General features: G+C 43.9%; 1 protein-coding gene across 2 annotated transcripts in view; it reads left to right on the top strand.

Moving 5' to 3' along the window:
• Positions 1-20820, top strand: part of LOC143316783 (protein phosphatase 3 catalytic subunit alpha) — a 60602-nt gene that overhangs the window by 8592 nt on the left and 31190 nt on the right. For both annotated transcript variants that reach the window (XM_076724466.1, XM_076724465.1), the window contains exon 2: positions 18415-18615. In XM_076724466.1, the coding sequence (XP_076580581.1) occupies positions 18415-18615 (201 nt within the window). The remainder of the gene's footprint in view (positions 1-18414; positions 18616-20820) is intronic.

Below are 20820 nucleotides of genomic sequence, written 5' to 3'. Positions count from 1 at the left end.
CGTTTTCACTCTCAGCTCTGCAAAGCTTGCTTTTAACAGTAAGGATTTTTTTTTTTCTCAGCTCCATTAAGCAAATGAACAAAAATTTGCTTAATTGAGGAAAGCCCTAATTACAGATGGGTGAATAAGCGCATTATATGCCGCTTTGTTTTTCCTCTGCTCATCTGTTCAGTCACTGTTGATCCTGACAGCCAGGGTGGGGGTTGTTCCTGCGTTTCAGGTGTTGTTAGCTAGCTAGCTAAAGTACCCAGTGTGTGGACGAGAGAGAAACTCCAGCTATACAAATACAGCTGGAGGTGAGTTGAGGCCCCAAGGTTTATTTACATGTGTTAATTATAGACCACCTGGCTGAAAATGAACCCTCTTATTCAACACGGTGGTGTATTTAGTGTCTGCTTATCGACCGTAGGAAAAAAAATCTTTCATTGGGTGTCAGCTTGTTCTATAATTGACCTGACAGGATGTTGTTTTGTGAGATTGCCATTTGTGTGATGAGACAAGACAGTACTTCCTGACGTTGGCTGACACGCTTCTCATCAACATGCGTTATTTGTTCATTTGTTTCAGACTTCAGGGCTTCATTTAAACTTGATTTTGTACTGCAAGCTTATGACTGGATGGTGACTTGTTAGACCTGCTAACAGAAATCCAAAAATGTGTCATGACACAACCAGACAAACAGGGGTTAAGTTTGCCTCCGAGCTGATGGTGGCAGGCCTCTCAGTCACTCCTGCCCACGTGGAGAAGAGAGGAAGGAGGTCCGCTGCCCGGCCCGCTCAGTCAAGACAAACTCTGCAGAGGCTGGACGAAGCCAGAGTCGTGACTGAGGTGTGTGTGTGTGTGTGTGTGTATGTGTGTGTACGCATGCGTGTGTGTGTGTGTAGTAGGGAGTAGATGAACTGTAGAGCTGGCGCGTATTTGTTACCATGCCCTTGCTGTTTTGTCCCTTGAATCAGGCCACTGGATCAACTCAAAAACAACCACCAGGTGAAATTTCATTACTGGCTGTCGGCCCTTTAGCAATTCATTTTCTCTGGCATTATTCTGCTCATAATTGCAAGGTCAGTTTACCTTGTTAAAAGTTAGATTTAATTTCCTCTCCAGTTTGTCCACAATAGACTGCAGCTTGCCAGCAACGCAAGGCAGAACAGACAGCCACAGCCCCCCTGAAAATAAAGCCGACTCAGAGTTGGCCTCCGCAGTTGCGAGTGCGATCATCGTGCAAACTGATATCTCATCAGTCTGAGCTCATGGTGTGCCTCTGTTAGCCAGATTGTGGAGAGGTTAGTGTGTCCCAGAGCTCCGATTGATTTTGTGCCTGTCCAAACACCGCCGGGGAGCCATACATTACAATGACCAATCATTTGAGCCTCAATGCCGTCCCGCTCCCCATCGGACCATTATGAGTGGAGACGGGGGCTCGTGGAGTCCTTTTTGCTATCAAGTGGGCCTGCTGCTGCGAATGGTTGCATTGAGCTTCAGAGAGTTTTTCAGCGTACGGTTGATGCCCCAGTCAGCTGTCACATGTTCATACATGCGTCCATGTGTTTTCATGTTTGTGTGTTGTTGACTTGAAGTAGAAGGAGCGTCCCGTTCCACTAATGTAATTTTTCTTTGTGTTAAACCTACTGCAAACTGAATCGCTGTGCGAGAAGTGTTGTTTCAACAAGCTAATCTCCACTCCGTGTGAACCCCTGAGCCCGAGATGCGCACCCATTGTTGGTAATTAATGCTGCTGTCGCACCCTAGTCCTACCTACACATGCACGCACTCGCTGGCTGTCATGTTCTTTGGCAGCTTGTTTGTTTCTTTGCTATCATGCGAGCCTTTAATAGTGGCCCAACCCCCACAGAAACTAGCGAGGTTGTTGAGCAGCACAGACACTCTACTGGCACACAGTTGCTGCTGTGAACACAAGTTTGTCTATGTCCACATCCATGACACACAGTCTCAAGAAGTCTAAAGTGTACAGCGTCTTTGACAGCTTTTCTACAGAGGCTCGACAGTTACTTCAGTCAGCACTGTCTTTTTTCAGTCTTGTGAAAATGTGAGACACACTGTACAAGGCCGATTATTTTCCCTTACACTGGCTCAACTATTTTCTGTCTCTGTCATGTATTCCAGCCACCCTGCAACAGCATATTTCTTGTCTTCTTCCTCTGTTTAGTTCTAGCCGTGGTTCTGCCATCCCTGCTTTCAGCCACGACTACAATGCTTCCTCTCAGTCACCATCTGCCATTCATTCAGCATTTCTTTTCGTTGCCTTTTGAACACTCGCTTGCTCACGCTGCTGCTCGACTGTGTCAGGCCCATGTTATGAGACCAAAACACCCATAATGCTTCAGGCCCGTCTCCCTGTATAGAACGTAATCTGATCCCCCTGGAGGAATTTGGCAAGGCTTGGGGATGGCCAAACTGAGGTACAAATCAGTGGGTCGGCCAGCAGATAGTGTATCTCCAAGTGATTTTAAGCCAGCACTTCAGCAGCAATTGGCAGAGCGAAATCAATTCAGCATTCCCCCTCCATCAGACCAAATTTATGTGTTTTTTCCCCCCTATCTCAAACACTTCATGACAATAAGGTTGGCAGACAATAGCTGTATGCCGCGTTAAACATTCGTTGAATGCTGTCTGTTTTGTAGCCAGCAGTTAAGAGGGCAGGGGCTTCTCTTCAGCCTAACAGATGGTGTATACAGGACAGAGCTGTGCAGTTCCACGGCATTAGGCTGGCACTAGGACTGCATGGAGTGACTTTATAAAGCCTATTTGTTCGATAAAAGTAAATAAAGTGAGTCTTTTAGAATCAGCAAACTGCCATGGTATATGGCTGTGTATGCTTTTGTGTCTCTGTTTGCATGTAGTGTAGAAATGAAAACAGTCGTTCAATCCAGCTCGTCCTGCATGCTCAGCTTATTTATAGAAGTGTTGCAGGTACTGTGCCTTTTTTATGTAGCCTGGGATAGCTTAGCCCCAGTTTGTGCCCTTCATGTATTAATGTTTTGAAACACCCACCCAAACCTAATTATCTGGATGAGAAAGTATTACGCTTACTGCACTGCACTGTAATAAAGATTATTATCCTACCTCTTCAATTGTACTACTGACTCCTAATCCAAACAAAGATGACAACTGTGTGAAAGTTGTTGTAATTCCCATCCAGCTAGCCAGAAATAACACGTCTTCTTGCTTGTTTTATACAACACAAGAACAATATAAATCCATTATTTTTCATGAAAACATAATATGACACACAATATGACTTCATGTGGCTTCAATCTTTGTTTGGCACAACTGGGGAATTGGTTAAAAACCTTTGTTATTGTACATCAGATGTCATTTTTGTAATTTTTTTTTTTCATCCACATGGTTAGAATGTAATGGTAATAATGACAGGCACAGTCTGGGGCTAAGGATTGGGAACATCTTTGAAAGTTTATAGTATCGTGCCTGTAAAAGTAAAAAGATACGTACGTACGGCAAAGGCAATGCGAGAGGCCTTGGACGACAGCAGAAGAGAGTCTGTGAGTCGAGACTCCCTTCAGGCACTCAAGCTGTCAAATGTCCCTTTTTGAGCACTGAACTTGTTCACTGACCTGATCCTCAAGGACTCATGACCTTTGTCGCAGGCCTGAAGGGATTAGGGGTGCGACCTAGGCAGCCCACTACTGCTTGACCCACACTACCCAGCAGCACCTTGAGTTTTGTTTTTTTTTCTTTAAGGCCTTTGCCCCTACTTAAACTTCTTATCTTTGATTAGACGCTGACTGCAGATTCGACTTTCAATTGTGATGCTTTAACTGCATTTAATCTCACGGCTGCGAGTAAAGCCTGCACAGATGGTGCCTTCAGCATAATACTCTTGCTCGTGAATTTTGAAAGTGCTTTCTCTGCAATATGGAGGTCAGGCTGGCGGCAGAGAAGGATGATTTACTTTACAGTCACTTTTAGCCCAGAAGAGTTGCATAATAGCAGCTACTTCAGGGGTTCCGTCACAGTTTCTCCTGATATATAGAGCTGCTCCAGGGGGCTTGGAATGGCGAGACAAGGAGCGTGTTTGTGTGTGTGTGTGTGGTTCGTGAGGAGTTATATCCTTTGCTGACTCAGAATTCCTTTGGTCTGTAGAGAAGTAATTCCTTTGTTGCCCTCCCTCCCTCCCTCCCTCCTATCCCAGCCCTGTGCTGTTTTTTTTTGCTTTTCTTTCTTGGCAGTCAGGTGTCCCTGCTGGCAGGAGAACCCACCACACCCGCACAGTCATGGCCTAGATACAGAGATGGGCTTGAGAGGTGGGCGTGGGCAAAGGGGAAATGGAAGGGATGGCAAAGGAAGGGGACTCTTAGGGGCCTTGTTGTCTTGGCAAAGGGAGGGAGGAGGTGGCTGGCTGTGCCATCCCATTGCCTCACCACCTGTCCTCAGAAAAACCACAGTGAGTCTGCCAGAAACTAAAACTCAACCACGGATCTCTCGGACACAAACACTTGATGCCAGAAAGATGCTTCTTACAGTACTAGATGTGTCTTATTGTACTTGGATTGTACTTTCTGAATGCGGATATTTTAGCTGTGTTTGTTTTTTTTTTTTAGAGCGCCCGTTAAATTTCGCTTGCCATTTCTGACCCTCCCTTGTCCTTTTGACACAGCATGGAGGAATGCCATTTCACATATGTGATGAGGCTATTCTTGTATGGTTGGGAGGGTTTGCCCCAGTCCACAGATCACGGTGATAGTGGTAGAGTGGTGTTCACTTTCAAGTCAAACAGGTAACCTTCACAGCTGAGAGGAGTCAGGGTCTGTGTGTGTTTGTGTGTGTGTGTGTGTGTTTTTTTTGGGGGGGGGGCTTAATTAATGAGAAGGAGTGTTATCTACAGTTCAGGCAATGTTTTATTTGGGTCAGCCTCATGTCTTGTGTGCTCCTTTTACAAAGTGTGGGTACAAATATAGACCGGCCTTATCCCCTCTGTATGCATCTAGTAATTGCATTCTAGAAATGCCAACATCTCGGCTGCCAACAAGCCCTCCTTGGGAGGTGCGATCACGCCTGTTGAGGCATATTATCTCAGAGGCAAGCTGTGAATGAGTACAGAAAACACTGAAGTCAGTTGGAGTTTTTGGAACGTAACAGTATTTTGGTATCGATTTACATACCATGTTGCGTTGTATTAGATGATGTTGTATCAGACTGTGGCAGGAGTCAAGTAGTTATCATCCTTCTAGATTTCTAATTTGTGATTTGAGATGTGATGTGGTGTAGAGCATAGATGATTCCCTCATCAGCCTGCCAAATATTTCTAATGTTCAAGGCATCGCGTGTGGATGCCATAGAAGATTAAAATTTTAAAATTCACTTCAGTCGTACTCCATGAACAAGACATAATACGTCTTGATACTTGATAGCAAATGTGTTCTGAAATCTGAAATTCCTTTTCAGTGTTCTCTCCAGAGGGTTTACATGTTTGGATGAAATATTTTGAAGGGACTGGAAAAGCAGGAGGCACAGCATGACTCTTGACAGTCGACTGCAGCAGGCAGTGAAATAGATAATTTAGTAGCAACATTAAAAAGTGTAGCCCAGGTGCAAAATGTAGAACTAATTTGCTTACAGAGCTGACAATTTTATGACCAACCAGCATTTTAAAGCTCAGAGTTACTGCCAAACTCAGTTGCTCCAGCATACTGCAGTGTATTTTTACTTCTCTGGCATGGTATCATTACAGTCTTGAGTTTCACATCTTTAGCTTAGTAGTAAAGGTTTTGAAGTCAAAACTTAAGGTTTTGTGACAACTGCAACTACAGCTGAACCGCACACATCTGTGTCTGTGTCATGTCCAGCGACCCGTCTGCATGTCACTGCACACTCATAGGACAAACCACCAACAAGAACACTTTGTAAAGTGGCTGCAAGCGCGCTGGCGAGGCTCTCCGGGGTTAGTGGGGACATATGTTCTCGATAGACCTGTGTCGTCAGTCCTTCCCAATACAAGCGCCAGTTGACAGCATGATGGAGGGTGGTGAAGGGCTCACACAAAGGTAGTTCTGTGCACGTGCAGAGTCGTGTTTTTGTCCAGACTGAAATCCGCACACGCCCACCAGTCCCTCCTTAGCTGCCTGACCTTTCTGTTTACCATCTGAAGAAACTGTTGAAATTGTAGCCTTGAAGCCCTGCGGAAAGATGCTATCGTTGAGTCAAAGGCCATACACAGCATAGCACAGACCGTATGGGTAGCCTGATTTCCTTTAATTTGATTTATGAAGGACAATTGCGATGACGTCTTTATTTGAGTTAGGGAGACGATATGAGAATATTGGATTTTTTTTTTTTTTGCTTCTTTCTGGCATTTTTCATTTTGCAAGCTGTGTTATGTCTTTTGTTGACAGCGCAGTGCCGACAGCCGGTTGACCACCGACGTGTTCGTCCATTCTGCACATTGCTTTGCTTCACTTTGGGTGAAATCTCAGACAAACAGCCAGTCAGATAACTTTCTTTCTCATCGGCTGTAGTAAAAGTTGCCCCAGAAATGCTCAGTGGCAGCTCAGTGCCTTACAGTTTACTGTCTGCTTGTTGTTTCAGGGCCCTCAAATGACAAGTGAAGCAATTAGCATGTTGCATATATGCTGTATTTCTTACAATAGCACACATCAGTGGGAGTTATGCAGATAAGTGTGGCTGTTACGTGCCACAGGTTCCGTTTGTGGAAACAGCTCGCATACAGCCGAGCATGCACCCAAAGCACCCTGTCTTCCAGATCCTTTCAGCCTCCTCCATTGTTCCGTCTCTGCTATGCTCCAAAGCTGATTACAGCGCCTTCTCTAATGAAAGCTAATCCTGTGTCACGGCATTGTGGAGGAGGAGGAAGGGGGGCAGGCCTGTGCGTGGCAAAGCTAGCAGGGGATGTCTTCTTCAGGGCCTGTCAGAGTGGCTTTCAGAGGAAATGCCAGAGAGTGTTAACGTTTCTGCAAACCTGGAAATCTGCGAGGTGCTTTACATTGAGACCGAGCTTTTGGTGCTGGCCTGTTGGCCCTTAACACCTTAAATGCAGGGCTGCCCAAACTTTTAATGGCCTGTAATAATTCACTTTAACTATGTCCAGTCCAGCCACCATAGCTTCTCGGTGGTTGGACGCGACTTGTCTAAATTACTTCAGTGTTGGTGCTCAGAGTTTGCTGTTCTCTTGCACTCTAAGTGTCTTTTACTGGTGTTATGCCTTTACCTGAAGTCATTCATAGGGAAACGTTTTCCTTTGAACACCTGTCTACATTCACAGAAATATTTACACATACACCCAGTTTCCTGATTCAAAGTTATTACAGTACACTAACTGAGTACACTAAGGCATCACACCTGTCAGGAAAACAGTACTATCAGTTGCTCCTCTTGCCATTGATTCCTTGTTTTTTTGTTTTCATGATGTAAATGTACAATCCTGTCCTATTCGCAGTCATTTGAAACTCTTCTTTTATCGTGTATGCATTAATGTGCTTTGCCTGTTTTTGTTGGAATTGTGACTGCTTCAACATTATAATGAAAGTTGGAAATGATTCGATACCATGTGTGGGGCAAGATTTTTTTTCCAAAAGCAACGTCTGCAAGATACGAGCAGTCCAACTTATTTTAGCGCTGATTTGCAGAGAAAAAAAACAATGAAGGAAAAGAGATGGTTGTGGTTTGGATGTGATTCATGTGTGCTGTCATTGGCTGCAGCTCATTGCATGGCTCCCCTACTTGTCGATATTTAGCCTGCTAGATAACTCTCAGGCTTCTGCAAGGCAATGGCGAGCTCTCAGATCACGTGTTTGAACAGTTCACACAAAGCGAGATAGCGATCGAGCACCAATTGGCAAGTCTGTGCCACTTTTCCTCTGATCCAGGGGCTTTTGTCAGCAATCTCCAAAAACTGTCAGCTTGTGGAAAATCAGGGCTACAGTCCTGTTGTGTGGACTCGGCATAAGATGACTTCTGGCCTGATAGGTGAAATGCTGCATTTTAAAGTGATATCGACAACAAAGCTGCAGATGTAGATGTTCACATCATGGCTGATATTAGATCCGCTTAATGTGGGCAGTATAAGCACCAAAGCTGATGGAGTGCGTTGGATTGATGGATTTCAGTCGCGTGCCTCTAATGTGATTTATAATTATGTAAATTTACATTAGTACTGTGGCAGAAAGAGGCAATATGACAAAATGCTGAAATATTTCCACCATTTTCCTACATTTACCGTAATTACTAGTTGAATCACACATTGCTATATGAAATATAAGCCACCATGTTGCCAAGTGTCTTGAAAACTAGGACCCTGTAGCTTCAGTCCAAGAAGTGTAAAAGCTGTTGCGCCTGGAAAGTGCCCTTTTTTCTTGGGAGGAAATAAAAGCTCTTTCATGATGTCAGTGTTTATTATGGCTTTGTAGACGGTGAACTGACTTGACTGTCTGTCGTCAGGGCAAGGATCACAATTTACTATAGACTATAAGTTGTGGGAGGATGGTAAACCTGCAGGGAGGTCCCTTCACAGAGTCGGGGGGTAGATTGTTTATGATAGATTGACAGATGCTCTTTTCCCAGAACCCTTTTTCCCCCTCCATTTTGACTCTTGATGCATTTTTATTTCATTGACTGATCTTTCACGCTCCCTGACTCATGCACTTCCCCCACTCCAGCTCCAAATCTACTCTAGTCATTTGCCAGCCGTGATCCAGGTCCCAGGCGGCCTCTCACTCCGTCATCGATCGGCTGCTACATTGATGGCTCACCACACGCCCAACCACCACCAGAAAACCAGCGCAGGGACATCCCTTAGAAAATGCCCCCCCCCCCCAAACCCCCTCACCCACCCACCCACTGCAGCATGTGCCGCCTACTACCCGTCTTTCCATCGTTACATACATTCACCCACGCCAGCCTCCCACGCTTAAGCTCTAGCCTCACTAATTAATCAGGGACTTAGTCAGAGTGCTGTCTGAGCAGTGGTGCATTTTGATCACCTGCTGCTGCTAACTCTTTCCACATTTCTCATCTAGAATCTGTTGAGCCAGCAGCAGGATTAACGTTTGCTTGTCACTCACTCTCACATTGCTGTCGCCCAGGTCTCTAAATCACTGCTATGGGCTATTTTCTGTCAGCGCTTGATGGTCTTTGATAACCCTGACAGCCATGGCAGCATGAATGCAGGGTTTTGGGTATATTGCTGCCTTGTTTAGTATACGACCTGTCTGTCTTAATAATGAGGATCCCTGGAGGGCGGTCATTGACGTGAACCTCTGTGCACGCAGCCACACGTGTTATTGCAGTGAACAGCTGTCGGACGCACCATCGCACTCCTTTTGTTTGTGTTCACCACCTTCTGCTAATACATTATTTGTAACAGTGGAGTACGTATGATTAGGCTTTTGCTCAGATTTCCAGCCTTGGATCAAGTCGGCGCAGAATGTAACATGCTGCTGGCGACTCATTTTTAAGCCAATATTTTGATGGATGAAAGATTAAGACTGAGACTCTACAGCTCTGTTTCCGTAGCAACCCCTTTTACTCACTTTTATCTAATATCTCTCCCGTTTGTTGATGCGTTGTAAAAGCTTATATCACTGCAGCAGACGATCACGGCCAGCAACTCTTTAAAGTGCAGTAATAGTCCACTGGTGGCTTTTAATGAAAGTTACAGCCATTAGTGGGACAATTAGCTGTGACATTGACCACAGGCCGTACAGTTAAGTAGTGAAAATGTGCAGTGAGAGAAATTTTACATTTGATTTCAATGATCACAATGTGTACAAATATTTTTAGTGCCTCTTATTTGTATAAACTAGTTAAGTGATAGTTTAAATAAATATAATGAATAGTAAAAAATTCAAATTGAGAGAACCCAAGTGGCCCATTTATATATATATGTGTGTGTGTGTGTGTGTGTGTGTGTGTGTGTATTCTAGTCATTTTTGTGAGTGCTCCACGTAGCCAAAGCTGACCCGCAAACAGTGCTGAACATCTGCTGGAGCTTCACAACAGTACATGCAGAGCGTCGAGCAGACAGTGGATTGAGTGTTATATCGCGATGCTCTTTATTTAAAGGAAGAGCTTCAGCAGCTTGAGGACTCCTCTGTGGTTAAACGCAGTCTTGGGTGTTTTCTCCCTTCCTGAATACCGCTATAACAAATAGAACTGGCTTGCTATTAATTTCAGGGAATGAATGGAGTCATTTGAAGGCACAATTTGTAATTTTAGGGTATGAATTATTAATTGTAGGAAGCAAATTAAGTAGCGCAAGTTATTGTACTATTACAGATTATTAATTTGAGGGAATGATTATATGTGCGCGCAGATTATTAAATATGTTCTCTTTAATACCTGCTGAGCTCTGCATGAACACCTGCCTTCATGGCACGATATCTGTCTTTGATATAGGCCCGATGAGTCTTTATTGACGGTTCTGCTCAGTCCCCTTTTGCATTTTCATTTCCTCTGATGCAGCAAAGACATCTTCCTCCTCTGTCTTTGCGCTCCCTTTGTGTCTGTCTGTCTGTCTGCCTCTGGGAAGGTGATTGCTGTTGACTCTGCTCTCCTTCCGGCTTCAACCACAGAAGTAACCACTCCATTTCCATACTGCACACAGATACTGTATATTCGGCAGACTCAAAAGTTCTGAGCTTCAAAGCTAAGCTCTGCTAAGCGTTTCGTTCAGGACCGGCCTCTATCCCTACTAATGCATGGTAAAGAGGTTCACGCCAATTTCTAAGTGACCTTTTCACCATTAGCCCTAAAGCCTGCCGGCCTTTTGAATCTCTGCTCCATCCTCGGCGGCCAGATGGTCGGCCTGTATGTTCTGTAGGTTGGCTTCCATTTTAATACATCTTCATTTGACATAATATTGGAAAGCTGGAGTAGTTTCCCTCTTTGATGCACTGACTCACATTGCAAATACCAGGTGTATGGATTCAGCTGCACTGCTGCATCTGCTCACTCACTGGTAGAATCCAGCCTGTTAACACTTGCTTTTGCCGAATTATCCAACAACTTAAAGTGGCCAGTGAAGCCACCAGACAACTGCTCATCCAGTTTACGATCATTTCGAAAAGGCTGCCCGACACACCGGATTTCACCCGTCATCTTCACGTGCAGTTCTTTTACCATCCATACATTGCATTTGTGAATCATACTAAATGTGGAGAATGATGTATACTGTGCTCACTCAGAGCAATTTTGTTCACGGTCGACTCTTATTAAAAAGGAGGAAGGGTTTTTGTGAGAGTAGCTTACCATTCCTCTCCTGTTTTATGGGTTCTTTTAATTAAGCTGGCAGCCATAAGTCCCCTCTTGAATATTGGTTGAATCATTTCAATGTTATAAAACACCTTTTCTGCTGTGGACTGTGGCCGTCGTCGTGCAACTGGAATTTACAACCCCATCCCAAAAATGTTGAGATGCTGTTTGAAACATAAATAAAACAGAGTGTGCTAAAGAGCTAATCCCTTTTGATATATGCTCACTTGAAATCTAAGAAATATATTTAATGTTTTCCTCACAAACGTCCTTTCAATGAAGTTGGGACAGGAGCAACTAAAGACTGGGAAAGTTCATTGGGTATGAAGGGGTCATCCTGGAAAGGCTCAGTCGTTCACAAGCGAGGATGGAGCGAACACATGATTGTATGAAGGATATCACTTCATGGGATCTGGAACAGTTTACAAAACCATTGCAAATGATTGCATTCTGTTTTTATTTATGTTTTGTACAGGGTCCCCAAATTTTCTGGAATCGGCTCTGTGTACTATGTTAATCGTATGTAAGGAGCTGACTGTTTCTGTGCAGTGCTGTCTTATGAATTATTGATTGACAGTCTTATAGGTTTTCTAGATGAGTTGAAGAGGGAGGCGGAGTTGAAGAAGAACTGAGATACCAATTACAGACCTGACATAAAGACATCACGCTGGCACATCCAGTGTGTGATGGAAACCGCGTTGCAAATAATTTATCACCGTGTGAGTGCGATGCGTTGTATGGTTCAACTGCTGCAGTTCTCTGTTGTCAGCAAAGATAGCCATATCCTCTGCATTATGCATGTCAGGTAATCAGCTTCCGAATGGATTCTAGTAGGATTCTAGTCGTATTAATGAAGCGACGAAACTGCTGCCAGATGACATTTGAAGTTGAGGTGCTTTCCGAAGTACAGCGTGTCCTTTGTTTCCTGCCGCCTACAGAAGCTCATGCATTCTGTTCATCCTGGACTCCTAAACATATCCCGTTCTAATTGAATGTCGTTATGTAATTTAATTAACAAACCCTGGCTATCAGTGGAGAGTGACTTGCACACTCTTGGTGCCCTATTCAACACTTGGCAGTCGTCCTCTGTGCATACACCGCACGCAGTGGATGCTCCATCACTAAAAGGCTTCCAACTGGGAAAAAGTCTGAGTGTGACTGAATTTTTTTTTTTTTTTTTTTTGCTTTTTCATTCCTGCACTGCCAATAGTAGATTCATCTCATGCATACAGTACAACCACATGACACTGTTATTCTGCAGCGTTATCCCAAATTTGTCAGTGTGCTAGTGTGTCTTCTTGTTCTCTGTGTATTGCCTGCTGCTGCTGCTGCATGCCACTCCACTTAGGTTGTGCTGGATGGACTACTGAGCGAGCATACGGGGCCCAGGCAGCCAGAGGACCACTGGTCTTAACCTGCACCACCTCAGAGACGCAAAATGACCGCAAATGAAATGGCTGCGTGGCTTGCTGTTGTTTTCTGTCTCTTTCAGGCTGGGAGAGGTAGGCGGCCTGTGACATGTCCATGCCAAGGGGCACGTTTTGTCATAATAATCTGTTTATGGTCTTACCTGGCACCGGTATTTACGTACCATTTGATCAGATAGTGAGTTTCCACTTGAGAGATCCACACGGAGATCTTGCCTGTGCCGCCAGCGGCTTACCTTGCCTGAGGATAAAGAGCACAGCACAGCTGCGTCATTCAAAAAGGCAAATGGATCAGGGGAGTAGTGACTGCTGTTTTGTGCGAGTAAGGAAACAAAGTTATAGATCAGTATCACGCGTTAGAACAGACACCGCTCTGCCTTTGCATAATAACGTCTGACCGTGCAGTCAAATTACTTCTGGTATTCTATGCTTTGTATGAACTGACCTTTGTTGCACTCGCACATAGTTCTGAAGTCTTTGTTCTGCCTCAGCTCCCTGTTGGTCATGCTGAGATTTCCACTGGTCATGCTGAGTCTTAGGGGAGGAAAATTGCTGGTGTGGTGGCTTGTCTGGTGCAAGGCGGTGGAGGGTCGGACGTGGGCGGTGACAGCCCGAGTCTCACCCACGCTCCACAAGGGCTCCCGGTGCCTCATGCACCATCACCAGTTTCTTGGGGATCAACTGGGCTTCTGATGGAAAGATCTGTGTGTGTAGCTTCCTGGACCTGGAACTGAAAGAGTTTATCACAAGTTGTTGCATTTCTCGCCAAGCAGTCTGCTGTATCTGTATGGTTTTAAAGGAATTCATTTGTTTTATCGATGCCCACTCGTTGGCCACAATCCCAAACTAGCTTGGTCAATGCTGACTTGACACAGAGGCAGTTGTTAACGGATAACTGGCTCTTCATGAACGTCTGGGTCAGCCACAGTCAATGTTTGCTATAGGTATTGCTGTGCGGTTGATGAAAATAAACTAGCGCCACGGCTGTCAGCAGTAGCACGAGTTAGATATCGATCTACTGGCCATATTGTGTGAGTGGAGCTGTATTATATCAATACAAGCTTTTGCAATTACATTTTTTTAAAGCTAGAAAGTAGAGGCATGTTTTGTAGTTTGTAAGTCATTTTTTAGTTGGGTTGATTTGGAGTTGAGAGTTCTCTGAATTCCTGCAGTCTCTCCTGTGTATCACTGGATGTGACTGTACTGTTGTTTGTTCTGTGTTTATCATGTCAGGTGTCATGTCAGCACGCTCACCTTTCAGTTGCAGCAGGCATCTTAGCTGCCAGTTCAGGCCAAAATCACGCTTGCACTCCATGTTCTCCACTAAATGAAGCCAGGGGTTGCTCGGTGAGTCCTGCAACAGTCTGTCTCACTCTCTCCAATTAAGCTGATCTGTCCAGCGCTGTATGACTGCACACCTCCCGCTGTCTCATTCCTCAGAGAGATCGCATTAGTTCTGAACTACACCAACCCGAACATTTCAAGCTGCCCGTTTTCCTGCTGCTTCTCAGCAGTTTCAGATGCTCTGCGCCCCAGTGATACAGGTTTCTCAAGAATCACACCGGAACGCCGGCAATACTCTGAGATACAACTGTGATTCCAGACATGTCGGGATGCTGTGTAATCTCCTTTACACAATCATGTGTTCACAGAGTGGTGATCCTCGCTCCATCCTTGCTTGTGAATGACTTTTGAGGATGCCCCTTTCGTACCCAATCATGATAAGATCACCTGTTACCGGTGAAGCTGTCTACCTGTGGAATGTTCTTCCTTTTGTTGCTCCTGTCCCAATTAGTTTGATATATATATAAAATATAAAGAATATATTGCCTTAGTACAGTTTTCAACTGAGTTTTCAGAAACATGCTCTTATAGTTATTTTGTACACAGCGTCCTCATTTTTTTTTTTTTTTTTTGGAATGGGGCTGTAATTATTCTCCTCATGAATGTTGCATGGACAGAGGTGGCTGCTGGGGTTGATGTTCCAAAGCTTTGCGAGTTCAAGACCTGAGACTCGCAGCTAATCTACTGAAGAAGGAAATCATTAAATGTTGCTATAAACCTTTCTGACCAACACAAGATAGTATACTTTTATTACATAAACTTTACAGTTTATTTAGCACGCCCTCCAGACATTCAGAGGTTTAGCGCTCTATTAGGCTTTAAACCTAATGGCTGATGGATGGCTTTAATTTGTATCTTGGAAATTACAATGCTAATCTGAGACAAATTACCAGGGAAAGTTAAATCAGACTCCAGGCTTCCCCCCCTCCCACCTTCTTTTTCATCCTCTCTTGCCCTCTCTCACTCTCATCATTTCTCTCTCATGCTAGATCCGAGGCTGCAGTGCAATTTCCCGGTTACACAACAGCAGGGAACAGAGAAATGGTAAAATTAATGAAGGCAAAAGCATCCGGCTAATGGAGACCATTTTTGAGTCATACTTGGGTTTCAGGCGGGTAACCTCGGGTCAGTTTGTACTCTCACAGCTATAAAGCTCTGTATGAAAGGATAGTTGCACAGGGTTATTTGTGATTGCTGTGTGTGTGTGTGACTGCTCAGATACAGTTGTTTGGAAGGAAAAGGGTTGAGACTTTGCCATTTTAATCTGTTGTCACTGTCAGTAGCTCATGTCTGAATGGCTGAAGTGAGTGAGAAAGATGCGGCCCGCTCAAATGCAGTGTTTGACATCACCATTTATTTTCTTTTTCAAATAATAAAACTTAAATGATTTTTCTTCCCTGGCTGAGTTGGTGATCCATGCTGTGCTTTTTCCTTTGCTCGGGACTTTTATTTTTGCCATGGGGGTCCCGCCTTTTTCTTTGGAGTGTATAACCTACCATTACAATGTGCCATGTACTGTTTTGGCAGGGGTGGGTGTTACTCCTGTTAATAAGAGGGCTGTTAAAAATTCCACAAGGGGAAAGTTCACAGTGTTTCAATTGTCATGACTGTAGGAAATGGAAGGATGATGTGCTGAAAGGCGGCCATTGCTCCAACAACCACAGCTTCGTCGACGCGGGTTATTTCTATTGAAGAATACTGTTATTCTTCAGTGTTTGAATTTTAAGATGTGGCATGTTTTGTCACTTCAGTGGGAGCAAATGTGGCTCGGGCTACATCCACAGCGCAGCTTGCGGGAACGCCGATCTTCTGCAGAATTATGTGGCGTCACTTATTGTCCATATTCAGGATAGCAGTGGAGATCCTTCAATAACTAGCATAATAGCTTAATTATCTCTGTGCACGCATGGGTCTACTAGCAGCTATCTTTACAGACAAACAGAGTGTTTGTTGCAGAGAGAGCTGAGAATAACTTGGTTTATTCGCATGAAGTTCAGATTCAAGAGCAACATGACTGTGGTAGACTGTCTTGGGAGTATAACTTTTCATTGCAGTAATGCTTAATTGCCTAACAGTGTGGGCAAAGAAAGCACTGTAAGCACCGTAGCCTCTGCCCTCACCTGACAGTTGCACACATTTACAAGATGTTTATTATGACAGCCAACTGCCATTAATATTCCCTTTATATTCAGTCATTCATGCTAGTCATCCTCAGATTATATGTAACACATTCTTGACCTAGCTGTCATGTTTGAAGCACCAATGTGTCTCTCTCTTCAGGCATGAAATGCCCCCAAACAGGTTCACATGAATGTTCGCATCGTACATCTCCAACATCTTTGGGGCCAGTGCTGTGCAGGCATTCAGGGCAAAAGCCCCGCGGCCCTGGCCTCAGGCTAGAGTTGCACAGCAGGTGTTCATGCGAGGCCAACCTGGGGCCTCGGGTAATCCTATCTCGGACGGGAATTTCGGAATGCCCCAGATATCCTAATGGAGACATTAGACAGATATTGTTTAAAGGTTTGTTTTAGGCCCATTATTTCTTTGGCTTGAGCAAAGTTTGTGTTAAATTAGTCATTTTGGCCTTAAGTATGGAGATTCGCAAAGGATGGTGGTTGCAGGAAGAGGGGAAAATGGAAATAACACACCTTTGTACACCTGTTAGAGAGCTTTAAATACTGCATTTGAGATCCTAAATATCACCTGTCACTGAGCGCAGTGTGACACAGATAAAGTGCAGGTCTGATTACCACTGATGTCACCTTTGGAAAGGATGGATGGTAGCACACACACACACCCACAGACCCACACACACACGTAGCCACCAACTTAACAGTGTTCGCTCCTGGCTTAGTGCATTAGTCACACCCATATGCTACGTATGTGCAAAGTCTGAAAGCGGACGTTAATTAAGAGCACGTCTCATTTTTTAAACGGCGTACAGCTGCTGCATTGAAAAATCCACGGGATGTGGTTTTTAATTATGCCCTTTTTGTACCTTTGCTGTCAGTAAGGAATATGCTCGTCAGGGGGTTGTGAAAAGGAAATAATAACGCACTCGGCTTTTGTTTCGGTGGAGTCCACTAAAAGTACCTCTTAATAATGGTTTTATTTCAAAAGTTCCTTATCTGCTAACTTGGCAGTGACACGAGGTCCATTCTAAAGAATTGCATTCTGGGGGTTTTTGTTCTTTTGTTACAAGAACACGCTTTGTATTAAAACCCCGTCTAAAGACCCACTGGGCCATTTGCATAGAACACCATCTATTTTTTATGCTGTGATTAGATTGGAAAGTTCACTGTTTTGAATTAAAATGCGTGCCAACAGGATTCAGGCTTTTGAATGCATCTGTTGTATCCAAAATTACCCGAGCACATTGAATTGCTGTGAAAAGCTATCCTTTATAAGCCACTAATTATGGAAATTGACAGTAGCAGAGATTTGTTGTGGATTAGTTAGTCTAATTTCCATGATGCCTTCAAGACTCTCGGAAATAAACATCATTTTACTCCTTTTAAATAATTGTGACTGACAAATATGGAAATTCATGTCGGACTGACGATGATGTCTCTGTTCTCCTAATCGTACACATTAAACAGAGCCTGTTTAAAGGCATATTATGTAACATCTCTTTATTAAAAGGTTAGATATTTTGTGGAATTGTGCATTTACATTATCCCGGATGTTCCCACCAACATTCAAACCCAAATCGGTCATTTTATTCAAGGTGACATCTTGTTTCATTGGCTCGCCTGTCAGTGGCGTCACATCCCCTTTGCTCCCTCTGGTACCTCTAACAACTCCCATGATCCCACGCTACTTCACGAAGTCATCAAATTCTGTCTTTGTTATTGTTTTGATAAAGAGACCCCTAGCGGCAGAAATGATATACTGTGCCTTTAAATAGTGTGCTTATATTACACATTACACACTGCAGCATAATATGCTCATGTTATTTAGACTATTTAGTCATATGAAAGGCTTTTTATGTTGATGAGCGACTACATTTTAATCCCAGTTCTGTCTTTCATTTTCAGAGTGTGATCTCTTTCTCTATGAATATTGCCAAGCAAACTAGAAACTGTGTGGGTCTGTTATAAATATTGAAAATGGAATGACTCACAGATCATAGCAGCAATCTGGTAAATTGTCTCAGAGGGTGGGCTGGAAGCATGGGAGTGAACACTAACTCCCTCTCCTGCAGGGAGTTGATCCCCTGGAAGGTACAAAGTACCTGCTAATCAAACATCTTAAATGCTGTTTGCTCAGTGATGCGGAATTAACTGCGTATCCTCATAAGCCTTTTGTCAATGAAAGGTATATTAAAGTGCTGTAAATACGTTAAGAAAGCGTATCAGCCGTAATGATGCTTTTTTTTTTTCCCCCTCCCCCTTTGCAGCTGTCCCGTTCCCCCCCAGTCACCGGCTGACGGCTAAAGAGGTGTTTGACAGCGAGGGGAAGCCCAAAGTGGATGTGCTGAAAGCTCACCTAACCAAGGAAGGTCGCGTGGAGGAAGCGGTGGCTCTGAGGCTCATAGGAGAGGGCGCCGCAATCCTGCGCGCGGAGAAGAACCTGCTGGACATCGACGCCCCTGTGACAGGTGAGGAGTCGGCACATTAGTGTCAAATAGTTGATTAATTAGCAGCAATTTTGACAGTGAATTATTCATTAATTCTTTTTTGGGGGGGGCAAAAATGCAAAACATTTACAGGTTCCAGATTCTAAATTGTGGGAAATTGCTGTTTTACTGTTTCTGTGATAGTAAACTGAGTGTGTTCTGGTTTTATAGTTCTTTTTTACCGTGCTGCTTTATGAAATTTAGACAGAAGCTTTTAATCAATTGATGACTGATGATAAATGAAGTGGTATTTGCAGCACATCCGAGGTTACACAGACTGAGATTTCTGTCATTATTATTCACTATTTGATTTTAATTTGCGCCTGAATCTGTGGAAGGAAAAACTAGAACAGGATTTGTGCTCGTTTTTCATCAGTTACCTTAACCACTGACAGATGATCCACTTTAAGACACAGCAGAAGAAGAACATGACTCTCCAGCTTTGCCTACCTTCCCTGTCGCTGTGTTTTTCTGAAGACATTATCAAGACGCGGCAACCGACAGCACAGTCGAGGTCACAATCAGAGTTGCACTTGATGTTGACCTCAAATCACTTGTGCATTGTCAGATTTAAAACACAGTCTTTCAGGAGAGGACTGCATGTGAAAACTTAATTTTCTTAATAAAGTGACTCATTGTGCCTTCAGGCCACATGTTAGCCATGCGTAGCAGTGCATCTTATCTTAGGAAACACACGGGTTTAGCTTATCTGATTAGCCAAAGCTAACAAGCTTGGTGACGCTCATTCGGATGGCAGCTTCTTGCAGCTCTGACACAGAATTTCCCTCTTTTAATCAAAGCTATTAAAACTATAAAAACATTTTCTGTCACATGTTTGCAGATGCTGGTTTTTCCACAGGATTTATGTCATTTTTTACAGTATTTTTTTTTTTTTTTTTACAGTACAGAGCACTTATCGTATCTCGAAAGCGCCCTGGAGCTGAAGTTGAGCTCATTCATGCCGTCTCTGTGGAGGAACATGCTGCACTAGGAGGCTCGCTGATGCATATGCACAGATCCAGCGCATCTATTGTTGTCTTTCTTCCTGGTCAAGAGCCCTGTTCCTCCATTAGACTTTCTGATGAGGCTTCTTTGATGTTGATGTAATCAGAGGCAGAGACCTACTCAAAGGATCTATGGCAACCCTCGATCGTTCTCAAAATACGGTCTGGATGGGCCTATGCTCATATTCATATTTGGCAGGCATCGCACTTACTTAAATTCATGAATGCACGGGCCCTTTTTTAACAAAAGTGTGCCTCTTGTATCCTTACTGAGGCTGTTATGATGAGAGAATATCATGTCTGGATTAACAAAAAAATGCAAATAGGTTGGACAACCTTATTAGCTGCCTGTGTCTTTGCATTTGCAGGCACACAAGCAAGGCATTAAGAGATGTGATTGTTTAGTCAAGTGCACATGCTATCATAAAGGTTTTTGACTGATTCATGTGCAAGATAAAGTACAGCTGTGGATGCAACGTAGAGGGATGAAAGAAGTTTAATGCAAACACATTGGAACTCGGACTGAAACTCACCCAGATTGCTTTGATGCTCCTGTTTAAACTAAACACCGCGAAATAAGTTCATTTCCACAGCGAAACAGTAAAAATGAAACACATATGCACAATAAGGAAAAGCTGTGATCTTTCGCAGAGACTGTCCTCGCACTGTGCTGGAAAAAAATCTCTTAAAGCGACAGTGTTTATTATGTAAGCCGTTCATTTGAATATACTTCAAATCTGCCAATACTGGTTTGAAGAAATAGCAGCGGGTAGGGGAGAGATCTGATTACTGACAAATGACGTAAACTGGGGAGTTAATCTGACATGTAAAAATGCTTTATGATTTCCTGCCGTAACCCGATCACGATCTGGTTTCTTGTGTGTAAACACGCTCTGACGCTGACCCTCCATTGTGGTCAGATTGTCATTTACATTCCAAGAAACGCTGACAGGAGCTCCCGCACGTCCTGATTTCTGGTTTCATAACGGTTCAAATGGTGGAACCGGCCAGTAAACCTCCATCCTTTGTTGTGCTACATAGAAATGGTGGACAGCTTCTGCTCCATGTGCAAGCTGCGGATCCTGAGGAGGTGTGTGTGTGTGAGTGTGCGCGTGCGTGCACTTGTGTTCAGGAGCGCAGCAATGAAACACGTCTTTCCCTCCCACTCAACACCCCTGTCTCA

The sequence above is a fragment of the Chaetodon auriga genome, chromosome 24 (genome assembly GCF_051107435.1).
Source record: "Chaetodon auriga isolate fChaAug3 chromosome 24, fChaAug3.hap1, whole genome shotgun sequence".
Taxonomy (NCBI): Eukaryota; Metazoa; Chordata; class Actinopteri; order Chaetodontiformes; family Chaetodontidae; genus Chaetodon; species Chaetodon auriga.
This window is presented reverse-complemented; position numbering and strand designations above follow the sequence as displayed.